The following is a 15,248-nucleotide window of genomic DNA, read 5'->3' as shown; positions in this document are numbered from 1 at the left end:
CAGGTGATGATTGAAACTCAAAGGAGATGCAGAAGGGTTCTCATAAGGAAAAACATCCACAAAGACAGTGTCTTACCACCACTGTTAATCTTCAACAACCTGTCACTATGTTGGCCACACACTTGGACACACAGCTGGCATATAGTCTACGAGTACCATCAAATATAGCCTCTGTGTGGGTTTGCGAAAAAGAAGGAAAGGGCTTTATGTGTTTACCTCAGATAAGTTGGAGATGATGTGTGTTTCTGTGCATGTTATTTGTTTCTGTATGCATTTATATATAATGTACATTGAATTGAACTGTAATGACATGGGCTCTATTAATAAAATGGCCTTATTCCACTGAAGTTATCTCCTTCTCAGCAGTGAGGGAACTCTCTCTCTCTGTGTGTGTGTGTGTGTGCGTGTGCGTGTGTGTGTGTGTGTGTGTGTGTGTGTGTGTGTGTGTGTGTGTGTGTGTGTGTGTGTGTGTGTGTGTGTGTGTGTGTGTGTGTGTGTGTGTGTGTGTGTGTGTGTGTGTGTGTGTGTGTGTCTTACCTCCAGCTGGGTAAAAATCTTCTTGATGTGGCGATAGCAGCCCTCTGCGATGTCCATGTCCTCTTCATGAGACCGGCCCTTGAACACAGGCTGGGGTGCGTTGGAGAAGTACTTGTGGAAGGGAAAGTGTTCAGCCACAGCTTGCACCTCCACTTTCTTGCCCTGTTTAGGCCTGACTTTGCTCATGTACTCTTCCCAGCGAGATATTACCTGGAGAGAAGAGAGAGCAGACACACAGTACCCTCTGTTGTTAGTCTGTGTGTTGTGAAAGTCTGTGTTTAGTGTTTGCTAGAGGTTCCTGCACATGTTTGTGGCTTGTATGAATTTGGGTTCTATGTGTTTTTGTGTGGTCACACATATACAAACAGGCCTTCTGAATTGAGCCAAGCCTTTTATCTCTTTCTGAAGTGGGTCGGTATGCATGACGAAAAAATCCTACCTGTTCACACCAAAGGAATGTGGCAGCACAGTGGTATTGTTTAAACTAAACATGTGTTTTAATTAAGAGCTTGATATAGCCACTACATAAAGAAACTCACTAAGGTACTTTCTGGTATGCATGAGCATTGACTTAGTTAATGCCTGTCTGGGGTTCTACCAAAATGCTGTGTGAGCACTCAAAGGGTGTTCTCTGCCCAGGCTTGTATTTTCGCTATAATTATTTGACCACAGCAAAAAAACACATCAAACAGGAATGAACAAACGAAAACGGATAGCTTCACTCGTGTACAGGTGCCCCTGCTGAGAACCTAATAAACCAGCTTCAACCAAACAGCAGGGTAGCCTAGTTCTATAAATACCCTATGAAAAACAACATGGTGAAGAACATTAACAAGTCTGCTAGAGGACTCAGCCTAATTGCGTGTTAAGTATTTGTCTGTATGGACTATTAAGACCACCATCGAAACATTAAGTAGGTCTACATGTGACAGAGTAGTACTGCTTATAGTCACAGACTCACCACTCTATCAACATCGTGACATTTACGTCTTTAAATGTCACAGAACTTCACTATTGGCCAGTTTTCAGTGCTAAAATAAACACAAGAACTCAGCTAGAATGAAGTGTGTTGAGAATCCAGTCTCCATGCAACATCACATTAATAAGTAACCAGGTTGGTGTTGGTGTGTGTGTGTGTGTGTGTGTGTGTGTGTGTGTGTGTGTGTGTGTGTGTGTGTGTGTGTGTGTGTGTGTGTGTGTGTGTGTGTGTGTGTGTGTGTGTGCCAGATTTCTGGCGCGGTGCAAAAATGGCAGCATGATCACCATCAGACATGAACTCTGACACTAGAGCTCGGGTAACAGCCATGGTATCCAAGTATTTGCTATGGTTTCAATCCACCAAACAACCATCTATGTTTAAGCTATGAGCACCACTAAAATATATTTAACTGGCATCTTTACACTAAAAGATATCCAACTGGCATCTTTACTCTGCTAAACAGAATGTGTCTCACATTACTGGTGATGTGATACTTAAATATATTAGTTTTCTCCGAAAAATCCCATTAAAACCAAAGATGACAGCTACACGCTTCACTGCTTTATGTAACATCTGTCTATACTGTATATTTTAGGACCCTTCTGAAAAATCATGGGAATGCAAGTAAGTAATTGTCTGTGGTGGCATTTCTCCTGCAGTCTGAATGAGAGGACACTGATAATTAGGTGACAGGAATAAATGGCAAGGTGTGAGACTGTTTCAGGGTATTTGTAGTCCAGGCAAAATGAGCAGTGAGTCTGGAGAGTGGAAACTTTAATAATGCCAGGGTTTGACTGGCATGGATATGTCTGAGGAAAAGGACAGACAATGCAGACAATACACTATCTACTGTATGCCCTTAAATCTCTCTCTCTTTCGATATTAATATCCAAACACAAAATTCAATATGTTTAGGGGCTTAATACAAGGAGAGAGTGACTGACTGCAAAAACATCTTGACTTTTGAAATGTTTGTCTTGCTAAACCTTTATGCAATAATAAATGTTAAAAGATCAATGCACACATGTTGAGCTTAATCAAATATTATGCACAATATGAAACAATGCCAAGTGCAAAATAAGAAGCATTGCCTATGCAACATTAGTTGATAATTACATTATTCATTACATTATTGTAATTCCTCTGCATGTTGCAGAAACATACACACACACACACACCTAGTTATAGGCTTACCTGGTAGAGGTAGAAGTGTCCAGCAGTCTCACAGGTGTAAGAAACATCTCCCGGGACATCCAAGCTCTCCTGTAACCTCCCCACTTCTCCGAGGAGCTCAAGTCTTCTGGCGAGGACATAGTTCACTCGGCCATATCTGGAGACAAACAGAACAGAATAGTTAGTCAACAATCTAAACAGTTAACCTTTTTGTATAGGGACAAACAGAAGATTAATGTTTAAGGTTCAACCAGCTGTTCATAGAATTAAATGCATAATCAGAACATGGTCTCATTTCAAAAAGACACTGACTATTAATGCTGTTACACTACCTCTAGGCATCAGTTGCCCTATTGATCCATCTATGAATCCATGAATGGATTAATATAACAGAGTTAATATTTATAATGTGATAGTTGAGTTGCAATGACAGCAGGTGACTGGTCGTCTAACAACAAACTTTAGCAGGGTAAAATATATGTAAATATCAACCAATGGAGTACAGAAGTATTAGGAGAGCAATGACTATCTTCAAGAAGTACTACCCGAGCCTTCCTCGTAGCACTTATTGCACTCGTATTAGTTGCTGCACTTACTGTATTCGTATCAGTTCGCTGCACTTATTGAATTCGTATTTGTTTACTGCACTTATCCTATTCGTAGTAGTTTGTAGCACTTACTATATTCGGATTAGTCTGTTGCAATTATTGTTTTCGTAGTAATCTGCCTCTGCACTATACTTTTGCTCTGGCTTATGCTTTAAGATGCTTGTTTAAGAAAGGAGATGCACTTATGACTTCTGGTGACTAGTAGTTCTCTTGAATACCTATGTTGAATACACTTCCTGTAAGTCGCTTTGGATAAAAGCGTCTGCTGAATGACTGTAATGTAATGTAATGTATCCTTGGATGTACACAAGGTTTGTTGAGGTTTAATCTAATCCTATTGTGCATCTAAAAAATTACTGCTTAATAGCAATTATCAGGTTGCAACTAGACAAGCAGAATGCACAGGAAGTGGGAGGGGTCACAGGGTAACACTAGAGGTGAACTCTATTTTTAGACCCTCTGCAAAGATCCTCGGTCAGCAGATGACTCAAAGACAGTCAAAGTGGCCTCCCTGTTTGGCCTGAATAAAATTAAATAAAAATGGGGAGTGACCTTGCTTCCCAGGAGGACGGATCTCTAATGATTTCAGCTACTGAGACAGAAAACCCAGTGTAGATACAGAGGTGTGAACAACTGCATTTGTCTACTGGACTGTGTGTCTGTATTATTTTTGGCTAAATCCCATAAATATAAAACCTGCATACAACAGCAGCAACTTTACTTAAACCTGAATCATGATGATGCAGCATTTCATTTTCACCAAGAGCAGATTTTGTCATACCTAGAACCTAGTGTACAAATACAGACTAGACAACTTATCTTAACTGATTTTTTTAAGACCTCCCCTATACAAAAAACAACACGCTCCTTATACAATTTCATTAAAAACAGCACAAAATTCATAATTTGTGAAATGCAGGGAGACATTGTTAATTGATGGTGCTGTAGCTTTCCCTTTGTAAGGCATTTGGGGGAGCACTGCCTTCCATTATGTCATCTCATATACAGTGTTAATTAAAACTCTGTGGCTCTCTCCTCTCGCTGGTGTCAGTGGGGTGGAGGGAGTGTGGAGTCTGCATGTTATTATGAGGCAGCAAGGCAGGCGGAAACATATTAAATGCTGCAAGCTAAAGCTCTTTTATGTCCATGTTGCTGCATAATTTAAGAATGTAACAGACTGCTTCCATGTGCAGACAGCAGTTCCCATACAATGTTATTCATACTACAGTCATACACAGACTATAAATGATTGACATGCATCCCCTCTCCCTTCTGAGCTATAGGCTGCAAGTTGCTGGGTACCAAATAAGAATAAGGCAGTAATTAACAATGGAGGCTATGTCAGGCTTAACCAAGACGGTTCTGGCTGATTCATCCAAGATTGGTGTTAAATATAGCAGCAGTCATGTAGAACTGTAAATGTTTTGGGTATCTCAAGATTTTTCACAAGTCTATCATGAGTGTACTGCCCCCAAAATTTTACCATCTCACTATGTCTCAGTAGAAAGAACTGAGTCACTATCCTTCAAGGCATTTAACAAACACACACACACACACACACACGCACACACGCACACGCACACAGTGGAGTTTACACAAAGATGTGGATAAGCTGGGAATTACTGGGGCTTCCTTAACAGGACTCTAGAGGATTTTGTCTGAGGGCCATTTGTTCTGGGCTCTGCCACCTGTACTGTATGAAAAACAGCAGCATAGCATAAAAGTGTGTTTATGTGTCCATTAGGGTGTTGACAAAGAAGGCTCTTAAACTACTATTAAAACTATAGGTTGATTTTTATTAAATCTCAGTTAGGTAATGTCTCCTTCCTGGCCTGAGCTAAATAAACATTCTGAAAGGTCTTAAAACCTGAAATGAAATGTATTTATTCATGCAATTATTCAGTCTTGTTGTTGTAGCAAATCACCACCAAATTCCAATCAGTTCATCTTTGAGTCCAGGTGGACGTTTGTGTTTGGAAAACATATAGTTATGTATGACTGTTAGCCAGAACTGGGAAAAAACTTTTGTAAATTATGATTATGGTAAATCTACCTATGTCACTTTACACGGATTGTTGCCATTCTCCTACTACAAATGGATAAGATTTCAGCTCTTGTGGTCCAGATTAGTGATGAGTGTTAATCAGACAGGAACTGCCTTTGAGTTCAGGGCTGTAGGCCTGAGAGGACAACAATAGCCAATGAAGATAAACCAGTACCACGGCCTGGCATATGAGAGCATCGTGTAGCCCTGTTACTGTGTTGGCTAACACTAATTATGTATGTGGGCAGCACGACTGCTTTTGTGTACATTACCATGTGTGTGTTTAAGGGTTGCCTCTGAGGCATATATTAACTGTACGTCTTTAACCATTTGTTGAATGCACTTTGACACACATGTGACACGCGTGTTCCCTCTACACCTGCCCCCTGCTGTCCTCACCTGCTGAAGTCCTTCTCCGTCTCCAGCTCCTCTTCTCCGTGGCCCAGACGCAGGAGGTGGCGCTCGTCGATGTCTAGAGCCATAATCTTTTCAAACAGCTGGTTCAAAGCCTGGTGGGGATGAATCATGAAATTGAGTAAACAAGATCAGACATGGAAATCCTTTTTCTGACATGTGTGTGTATTTTCTCTTCCATCAACAGTACTTTCACATATAAACCTGTTCTGACTTTCTGTCTCTTCTCTATAGATTTGTTCCAATTCAAGAGGTCAAGGATAATTTATTGTCATTATGCAACACAAGGATGCACAACAAAATGCAGTTGTAACCCACTTGCAACACAAGAAAAACTTGACAAACACAACAAAAACAGTAGTGTAGTGTACTGTTGTGCATTTTTTGAATTTGCTTCATAAGAAAAGTAAACAACAAAAATCTTCATACAGTGCTGCAGTGATGTATATATCATGCTATGAAGCAAGTGTCTATTCCTGTGTAGGGAATATAAATGGAAGGGGGAACTATTGCATGAGAATAAGGTTTTCTTGTGACCAGCATTCATTTTGGCAAGCTTCCACTGGTGTAAAACAGCAGAAGATTACTTTATGATTAAATACTAAGGCCGGGCCACGGGGGAGCTTAGATTTAAATTTTTTGCTCTATAGTGTGTTTATAACTATCGCCTGATTAATGAGCTGTTCTGAGTTCAAGCTATAAATTCTCCAGACAGCTAAACTATTTTTTAAAGGAGGGGGTTGTGAAACTTTTCCGATATCTGAGATGAGCCGAGTCATTTTGAGTGTGTGTTTGGTGGGTTAACCTGGTTTGAGTGTGTGACTATGAGGGTCCTCTGCTCTGGAAAGTTGTGATAGAGATTTGAGATGATCTGAACGGCAACATCCGTCTTTCCGGTACCTGGTGGTCCAACAACCTGGAGACACAGCGGGAAGTGAAGAAGAGTGTGAGATGAAATAAATCAAAAACATTTAACAGAAGAAGCAGAAGAGAGAAAAAAACAAAATAAGAAGTTAGGTCACAGTGCAAAGGCGCTAGCCTTAACGGGCTAGGCTGGTGCCCTATCGATAGCCGTGCTCAGATATACAATGTTACAAGACTTTGGTGTTGCCTTGTGTGCCAAAACCCAGTGACTGCACAGATGAGCAAAATCACAGTGCTTCTGAAAATGTTGAAATGCTGTAGGAGGCATAAATATATTTCATATTCTTCTTTTATACTTGTAATCTGAATGCTAGTAGCACTTCTCTCTGTATATAGGTGACCTTAATAATAAGCTTCATATTTATTTAAAGGGAGCATCTAGTTTACAAAATAAATATTCATGAAATGTGTTGGTCTTAGTATGGGTTTCTCAGGTGAGTAATTTCTGCATAGTAGTAGGCACAATTAGATATTCCTGCATAAATCAGTAGATAATCAGCTTCTTGGTTCCCCTACATGAAAGCCAAGCCATGCAGGCTGGGAGGTAGTGTGTGTTTGTTATGGCTGTTAACAAACGACATATGCAAAGAAGGAAAGTTATAAAGGCTGATGAGAGGAGCAGAGAAATGGCATGCAGAGTTGTTTTACGACTCTGCCGATAGCCTCGTTGCCATGTTTACCTCGACTAGCTGCACAGTAAATAACACAGGACCTGATGCCAGCTTCCAATCACCACATCAGAATAGCACACAGTGTATATAGAAATTCTCTTCAGATAACAACAGGAGGCTGGGATGACAAAGCTGTGGATGTGTGTATATAAACTGAGTGTATTCATTGCTGTAACATGTGTCCTTTAATGTGTGGTTGACTATTTCCATTGGCAATACCAAAATTACAGAGAGTTTTAGAGTATTTTGTCATCACTCAACATGAGTGATGGACATAGGGACACCAAACAACAGAATATTTATGGTTAGGGGATTCCCTCGGTGTACATCACTAAGATTAATAGTTGCAAATCTTTGACTCTATACCAGCGAGCTGGAACAGTTTGCATCTGCATTATCAGCAATCACTGGACTGGTTAGAGGTTTTGCCCAAACAGCATCAAACTCTTGGATATGTATGATCATTTTATGGGGATGGTTTATCATATAGCTCGCTCTTCTAATTAAGTCCACTACTATAAGCTTTCCATTTTTTCCTCTTGTTGGAGTCTGTTGAAATGTATATGTCAAATAGATCATTTAGATCTTGCAGTTTTTCTTTGGTTGGCTTCCACTCAGTCTTGAAACTTATGTGAGAAACGTATACAATAAACAGAAAAGACAAGTCCTTACCATAGTGAGTCCTGGCTGCATCCCGGCTCGAATGGCTTCAATCTGAGTAGGAGTGAACTGGATTGTATTCCTGTAAGACATGTACATTATTATATTAATAAATCAAGCAATTAGTTGGAGATGGTGAAGAGCCTTGACACCATAAACACATTTGTTTTCAAATGCTTCCACTAGTTTATTTTATTTTTTTTAAAAAGAGATGCTTTATGCGCCAAGTTTTTCTGTGATGTTCTTTGAGACCATCTTTAAAGATGGTTTAGTCAGGGCTTCCCCATGGACATGTTGTTGCTATCAAGATTTAAATATCAAAGTGCAAACTGGAAATGCTGAAACACCACCAGATTAATCTTAATTTTTTCATGAAGGGTAATTATTATGTGGTGTTATAATTAGCACAGGAATATTAAAGCCTTTTCTCTTCACCAATTGCATAAAAAATTCAGTGCAGAGCAGATATCAAGGTAAGCGCGGTCCAACAAATCTAAATTGTCAGGGCCAGAGAAGGGTACATATAATACGTGTTTGTGTTGTTTTATACTGAAAATATGTTTGTGATAGAGGTTAAGAATTTAAAGTATGCCCAGCACACTAACCTAAGAGAGAAGTCAAGGTTTAACCAAACACTTAACAACCTTTTGACTCCTAATCTTGTTAAATTGTGAACAGGAAGGCCTGACTATTGGCTGTGACCTCTCACCGTTTGGGCTGGTTGTAGGGATATGGCCCACGGTTAGGGGGGACATAGGGCTCAACGATCAAGGTCATGTCCTCCTCTTTGTGTTCCACTTCTTCATCCGCCTTTCTCTTCTTCCCTTTGTCTGCTTTGTTTGAGATGGGAAACTTGAGTCTGGTAAAGCAAAAGGAGCAATTGTATCGAGTAAGTAAGTTATACAACAGCAAGTAAATACAAATATTAATGTCAATACATTCACTTTGATCATGGTGAATCAACCTCAACAAAACCTTAAATCACTTGACTATTGGATTTTGACTTTCACCTGAATGGGAAGACTTGCAGCTCAGGGTTCTCCTCTGTGACCTGTATGGTGTAACCAGGGAAACACGCACGTAAATGGTCCAGGGACAGGAAGGTGTCATTGAAGTCCAGTGTGGAGATCTGATTAGGCATTTTGGAGTAGTGGGCACTGCCTGGGTCACCATAGCCTAGGATGATGTCGTGAAGCCAGTCTGGGACCACACACTCTGTGTTCATCAGGTTCCTGATGGTCTCTAACACGGCCTAAAAAAAGAAACAAAGAAATGTGAGCAATGAGTAACGTCAGAAAACAGACAACCATCCCACAAGAGGTGGTTAAGCTGGATAAGAATAGCTTTGTGGTGGGCTGATGGGACAGCAGGTAATCTGTATGTCTGTCAATTATATTTTAATGAACTGCAAACTGTCTAAAACCCTGAGCATCAAACATTGGGGAGGGGAACGTGTTTGCTTGTATCCATGTCACACATCACAGATGGAGAAGAATGTTTCTTGAATACCCATTAGTTCCTGCTCTTTCAAATTCATAAAAAAGGAAACACTTCAAAATCATCTGTCATTGCTCTGGCTGTGAAAGACAGAAATGGGTGAGCGGAATTACAAATAGCAGATTTGACAAAGCCGTAATGAGACGCTCTCAACTAAAAAATCTGTGATAAAGAGGAAAAGGGTTTTTGTATATGATTAAGAATCGGAATAAAACAAGGTTTACCAAAATGGAGCAAAACAACATATTAAACAAAAGTGTCAAACAATTGCATGGATAACTTTACTATGACCAATTGAAAACTTTAACATTTGTTATATTATAGATTTACCTCTCTTAACCTTCTTTAACAGAAGGGTTCTGCTGAAGACAACTATATTTTATGCTTTCCTACCGAAAGCAAGCTTAATATACTGTACAATGTTGGCTTTCTGCCATAGGGGGATTCTTAAAGGTAGTTTAGAGAAGTGGGGGTAGATATCACATGAACATCCAGTGAGATGTATCTCTCATTGGAATCACTGGGAGGGCCTTGAGTGGGTGGTAATCTCAGAGTTGCCCTGGTCACAACCTTACAGCTACAATACCCAAGGGAGTGTTATAGGTGCGATACATCACTCTGGGGTGGCGTTGGTAGGACCAGAGCTCAAGGTCTGAAGATAAAGTACTCAAATACAATGTTCAATGAGGGCTGATCTCTGTGCTTCAGCGTAAACTCCAAACCTTGAAATTGTTCTCCTTGGGTTTGCGTCTCATGATGATGTTGAAAGTCTCATATGGGTCTTCAGTGCCACTCTGAATGCTGCTGGTCATGTCCTGTTGATACTGGTTCGGGTCCAGCCATACACGAAAGGTTCTGGCATCTCCTCTCAGCTTAGGCTTGGGGTCAGGTCCTAGACCAGAGTGGTTGGGGAGAATACTTGTTACAGCAACAGAAGTAAAGATAACCTTTAGAGATGGATAATAAATCTAAATTTGTATGGAAATCACTCTCACAAAGGGTTATTCAATCTAAAGAAATAAAGAAATGAATGTATGCCAGTACTTTAAAATAGAAAAAAACAAACAGAAAATGGCAGGGCAAAGCTTTTGAAGGACAAATTAAATATTAAAACTGAATCCAATTAGCTTCAATAACAATTTCCATCCCATCCTTCCATCAAAAATAAAACTCTCTCAAAAGAGCTCACCCCAGCCTGCCATGCTACAGTACTATGACTCCTCAGGAACAGGAATTACATAGATGCTTGACTGACAGGTCACCAGCTGTAGGCTTATTCCCATAGGGAGCCTGTGTGGTGCAGCAAGTGCAGCTTTCACAGATGTCTAAATAGATTATTGTATGGAGCTGCTGGGCACAGAGCAGGAGAGTGAAACTGAATCCTGGTGGCCTCTGATGTGTGTGTGCCCATTTAATATGTATGCCTGTCCTTGTGCACATGTGCAGAGCTATGTGGGGATCATCAAAATCCTCCTTAGTAAAATGAGTCTGGCGATAGCTTAAGAGTGGAAGCTACACCCTTAACATCATGCGATAAAAATGCCGGGCCAAGGTGTGTGAAGATGGTATTAAACCGTCAGTTATTAACACAAATATTCTGTATTTGAGCTGCAATATTGTTTCAATCATCAGTCAATTATCAGATACCCACAATGCACCTCTCAGTTTACGTCTCACATTCACAAAGAGCCCAGTGATTTATGTCTCACTCCACCACCCAGTTACCTAGAGTACCACTTAGCCCTGTTGGGGATCTGAAAGTTTAACCAAGCCGACAATGGCAGGGCATGTTCCCTGGCAGCATGTGTATTTAGAAAGCCCTGCCCTCTGCATATTTAATCCAAACTGATGAGAGCGGATAGGGGAAAGGGTGCTTCAGTGCATGGACACATGTTCCCACAGGGGAAAAAGCATACACTTAGAATAGCAGGGCTGCAGGCTAGCTTAGGTAAACCAACCACTCAGAGGGAGTGCTTTGGGCTGTGGGGAAGAACACAACACGGTAAACAGAGGAGATCATGTTACTGTATAAACACAAGACCAGGGATTTGAATTTGATCTGCGGGGATTCCTCCTGTGCGGACACACAAAACAGACTCTCTGAGTCTTATATTTGAGGACAGGAAACTTGCAAGGCTTTATTAGCAAAATATGGTGCCCTACGGATAGAATGTCATGCTGTGCTTTAATAATGCTAGAGCACATTGTTGCCAGCCATACTTTTTTTTTTTTTTTTTTTTTTTTTTAAAGATAGAGGCTGGTGTATGATACATTACTGAATTCTGCAGGACAAGCACACTAAGTGTACTCTTACAGAAGCACATCCATCCAGATACAGTCAATGCAGCTCATCAGTTAAATCAAAGCTCTCAGGTGTTGTTGTCGACCTCAGGTTAATGGAATGTTAATGTGAACAGGTCAGGTCTCACTGTGACTGTCACCATGACAACACCTGTCTGACCCTCTACCAAGGTGCTGTCTATGGGGGTAAAGAAGGTCTGATGGGTGGATGGATGTTGTGTGTGTGTGTGTGTGTGTGTGTGTATGTACCTTCTTCAATGACGCGCCCTTTGTCATCCAGCATACCCTGCACCTCGCAGCCTCTCACGTACACCAGGCCCGTCTGCTCCACAAAGGCCTGGCGGCGGTCGAAGCGTGTGCCATAGGGCAGGTTGGGCCGCACCGTGATCAGAAAGATAACGTCATGCTTTCGCAGCCCTATAGGGAGAGAGGATGGAGAGAGGAGTTAGAGAGGGAGAAGGGGAAAAAGGGGGTTTTAGAGACAGAGAGGAAAGAGAGAAAGAGGACACATGGAGAAAGGAGTAATGGTTTGAATGAGGGTAGTAGTGTGGGGGAGTCTGGAGATGCGAGAGAAACCACCCTGTCAGCAATCGCCTGATCTTTAAAACATGAAGCTCTAATTATACGCTGGGGGAAGAGCCAGTGGATAGAGGGATGTAATACTTCACTCCTCCACTGAATTACAATAAAAAGTAAAACCATAAAAAAAAGGGTATAAAGAAGGTGAAAGGGGTATAAGGCTTACTCTTTTTTTTTTTCTTCAAGTGATCACTCCATTACGTCTTAATCATTTTCCCACTCAAAGCATCCATTTATGTTTTACATGAATTTGTGCAATTCACCATTTTGGTGTATACATATCCTATAACGTTCACTGGAAAGCTATAGTAGTCCGCTTGCCAAAAGCTTCATTGTGCTTTCTATGTTCCCAGTGAATCAATGTCTTTCAAGGCTGACAAGCTCCTGTTAACATTATCTACAGTGACCTTCTCAGCCACACAGAGGGATGAAGAGAAAAACGATCAGAGAATAAAACAGAGGTGAATACGCGGATATAACATGTCTTCACAGAGACATGAGGAAGGTAAGGGTCATGAGTCAAGGACCAGTGGGATGGAATAGAGTGAGTGGTGAGGGAAGACTTTATGGAGGTTATAAACTGCTTATTAGGACTGTTAGAAAACACAATAAGAGGGAAAAATGGAGAAAAGGAAAAGGTATAGCAAGGGGAAATGAAAGAGCAGAGTAATGATCTATAATAGTCATAAGGTGTATGAGGATGAATCTTTTTTTTTCACTTTTCCCTTCCAATTAAAAAATGGTGGGATAGCTAGATAGGCATAAGCATTATGAATGATGAAAAGACAAACATTAAAAGTGATTAAAACATATCGAAGATTTGACAAAAATGATCTACCAATGACGGAGAGACACAAACAAACTAATACCTTCCCACTCGTGCTTGATATGATCTTGTACATTGAGGTTAACAGTGACATCAGCTCGCACACGGGAAGGCCAGCTCTCCCCAATGTTGGGCTTGGCAACCTCTACAATGGAGAAAGAGGTGATCGTCTGAGCCATCCTGGCCCAGCCCCCAAACACCACTCCACCGTACTCAGACTGCCTGCGTAGAGGGACAGACACAACAAGAAGTTAGACAAGTGCTGTGGGCTGTTGTCAAGATTGAAATCAGTTGGATTTAGGGCAGCGCCTGGCCCTACTGCTTACTTATTTACTTTTTGCAGGAACAACAAACAAGTTGCAACATCAGTTGACATAATGGGAGCACCTAGTATGTTAAGCAATGGGGTTCCAAATATGGGGTACCAAATGTCAGTCTTTTAATAAAATATTAGCTATGTGCCACTCCACCTAGTGAGAGGTAAGACAGAGGATAAGAATCGTCATTCATTGATGTAAAAAGACAAAGTGTGCTGTAGCAGAGTTAATGGCTGATGTCATTTGTTCTACTTAGGCAGAAAAAGAAACCTGAGATGCTACTCAGTGTATGAAAATACTATTCGAAATTACTATTCCAACTATCATTATTGCACAAGCCTTTTTACCACTTCTTTTTTCCACTATATACCCCAGCATTTCACTGCACATATTGAAAATATTAGTGTTTGACAAAAACATCTTTGAATCTTTGTTTTTATAAAATGTAATGGGTTAAAAACATTTTTACCAAAATAACAATAACAGTTTCCCTCTAGTTTACAGAATTCAGGACATCTCACCATGGTTTCATACGCCACACCACATCCTCTATGTCCTGCCTGATCTCATAGGTGGACTCAAGGCGAAAGAGGTTAAAGTTCCTCAACAGGTAGTCATGGAGGGTCAGGAACTGGAGATTCAGCTTAGGTAGTGCCAGACAGCCTGAAAAGACAAACAAACAAACAGATCCAAATATGTGAGTGATTACACAAACAGACTTACAATTAGTCAATATAAGGTCATATTGTTGCCTATACACAAACTAGCGAATGTCTTCATGTTACAGCCAAAGTAATATGCTTAAGGGATTTTGATTGAATGCTCAGTGGATGTTGTTGAAGGTGTCCTTGCAAGCTAAAGAGGATTCCCCTAGAGAGGTGCCAGTTCAGTGCCAGATGAGTGCCCTCAGGATAAGAGATAACACAAGGTGTGGGTGTATAAGGCACTGACTGGTCACTGAAATTAGAATGTGTGTCTCTAGGGCACATTGGGACTTACACAGACACAAAAACCCACTCACGATTCACAAATGTAACACACACCTTCGCCTGAGTAGTATTCCGTCGGGACAATGTTCTCATCCCAGATTATCTTCTCTGTTGGATAAAGGGGCATCTGGTTAAGTTGCTCAATCTGAGAGATTCTGCGCTCATGACGGGACACCTGTGTGTGGAAAACAGCAAGAGAGAGAGAGAAGAGACAGAGGAAAAAGACACAAACGGAGAGAAATTGGGTGAATAAATAATGCCCATTTGGCTCACTGTCTAGGGTATTTATCGTCTCCCTTACTATAAGACAGCCCAGAAATAAAGGGAAAAACATTTCCACAAAATTAGGTCACTCATCAAGTCTACATCATACCCACGATAAGCGTCTCACTTAACTGAAGCCTTTTATTACGTGTCTTCTTCATTGTATTTCTGCTGCTAGACCTCAGTTGGCCAGTGTTTGTTAAAATGTGTGCGCTTAAATGAGCATTAAACTACAGGCTAAATCGAGGGCTGAACATTTTCACAGACTTTGGATTATCAAACCAGGATATCATATTTGTTTACAAGTGTTTATGTCTAGATGAACTGCCAGCAACCATGTCATAGGATGTCTTGAAGTACTCAATTAAAAGCAAGGTATTATGGAGGTATTATGATTGGATCTTTTAACTTCAAACAAAGATGTTCAACACATGTGAATGTTGAACAAATTGAGTAGTTATGATG

At 40.7% G+C, this 15,248-nt stretch overlaps 1 protein-coding gene across 1 annotated transcript in view; it reads right to left on the bottom strand.

The window, feature by feature from the left end:
* Positions 1-15,248, bottom strand: part of aqr (aquarius intron-binding spliceosomal factor) — a 46,564-nt gene that overhangs the window by 18,969 nt on the left and 12,347 nt on the right. The window contains exons 16-27 of the mRNA XM_054614628.1: positions 14,574-14,694; positions 14,052-14,193; positions 13,257-13,435; positions 12,058-12,225; positions 10,230-10,399; positions 9,021-9,262; positions 8,720-8,869; positions 8,023-8,092; positions 6,561-6,671; positions 5,741-5,850; positions 2,711-2,846; positions 538-747 (exon numbers count right to left, since the gene is read on the bottom strand). Of these exons, the coding sequence (XP_054470603.1) occupies positions 538-747; positions 2,711-2,846; positions 5,741-5,850; positions 6,561-6,671; positions 8,023-8,092; positions 8,720-8,869; positions 9,021-9,262; positions 10,230-10,399; positions 12,058-12,225; positions 13,257-13,435; positions 14,052-14,193; positions 14,574-14,694 (1,809 nt within the window). The remainder of the gene's footprint in view (positions 1-537; positions 748-2,710; positions 2,847-5,740; positions 5,851-6,560; positions 6,672-8,022; positions 8,093-8,719; positions 8,870-9,020; positions 9,263-10,229; positions 10,400-12,057; positions 12,226-13,256; positions 13,436-14,051; positions 14,194-14,573; positions 14,695-15,248) is intronic.

Source organism: Anoplopoma fimbria, chromosome 15 (genome assembly GCF_027596085.1).
Source record: "Anoplopoma fimbria isolate UVic2021 breed Golden Eagle Sablefish chromosome 15, Afim_UVic_2022, whole genome shotgun sequence".
In the NCBI taxonomy this organism is placed as follows: domain Eukaryota; kingdom Metazoa; phylum Chordata; class Actinopteri; order Perciformes; family Anoplopomatidae; genus Anoplopoma; species Anoplopoma fimbria.
This window is presented reverse-complemented; position numbering and strand designations above follow the sequence as displayed.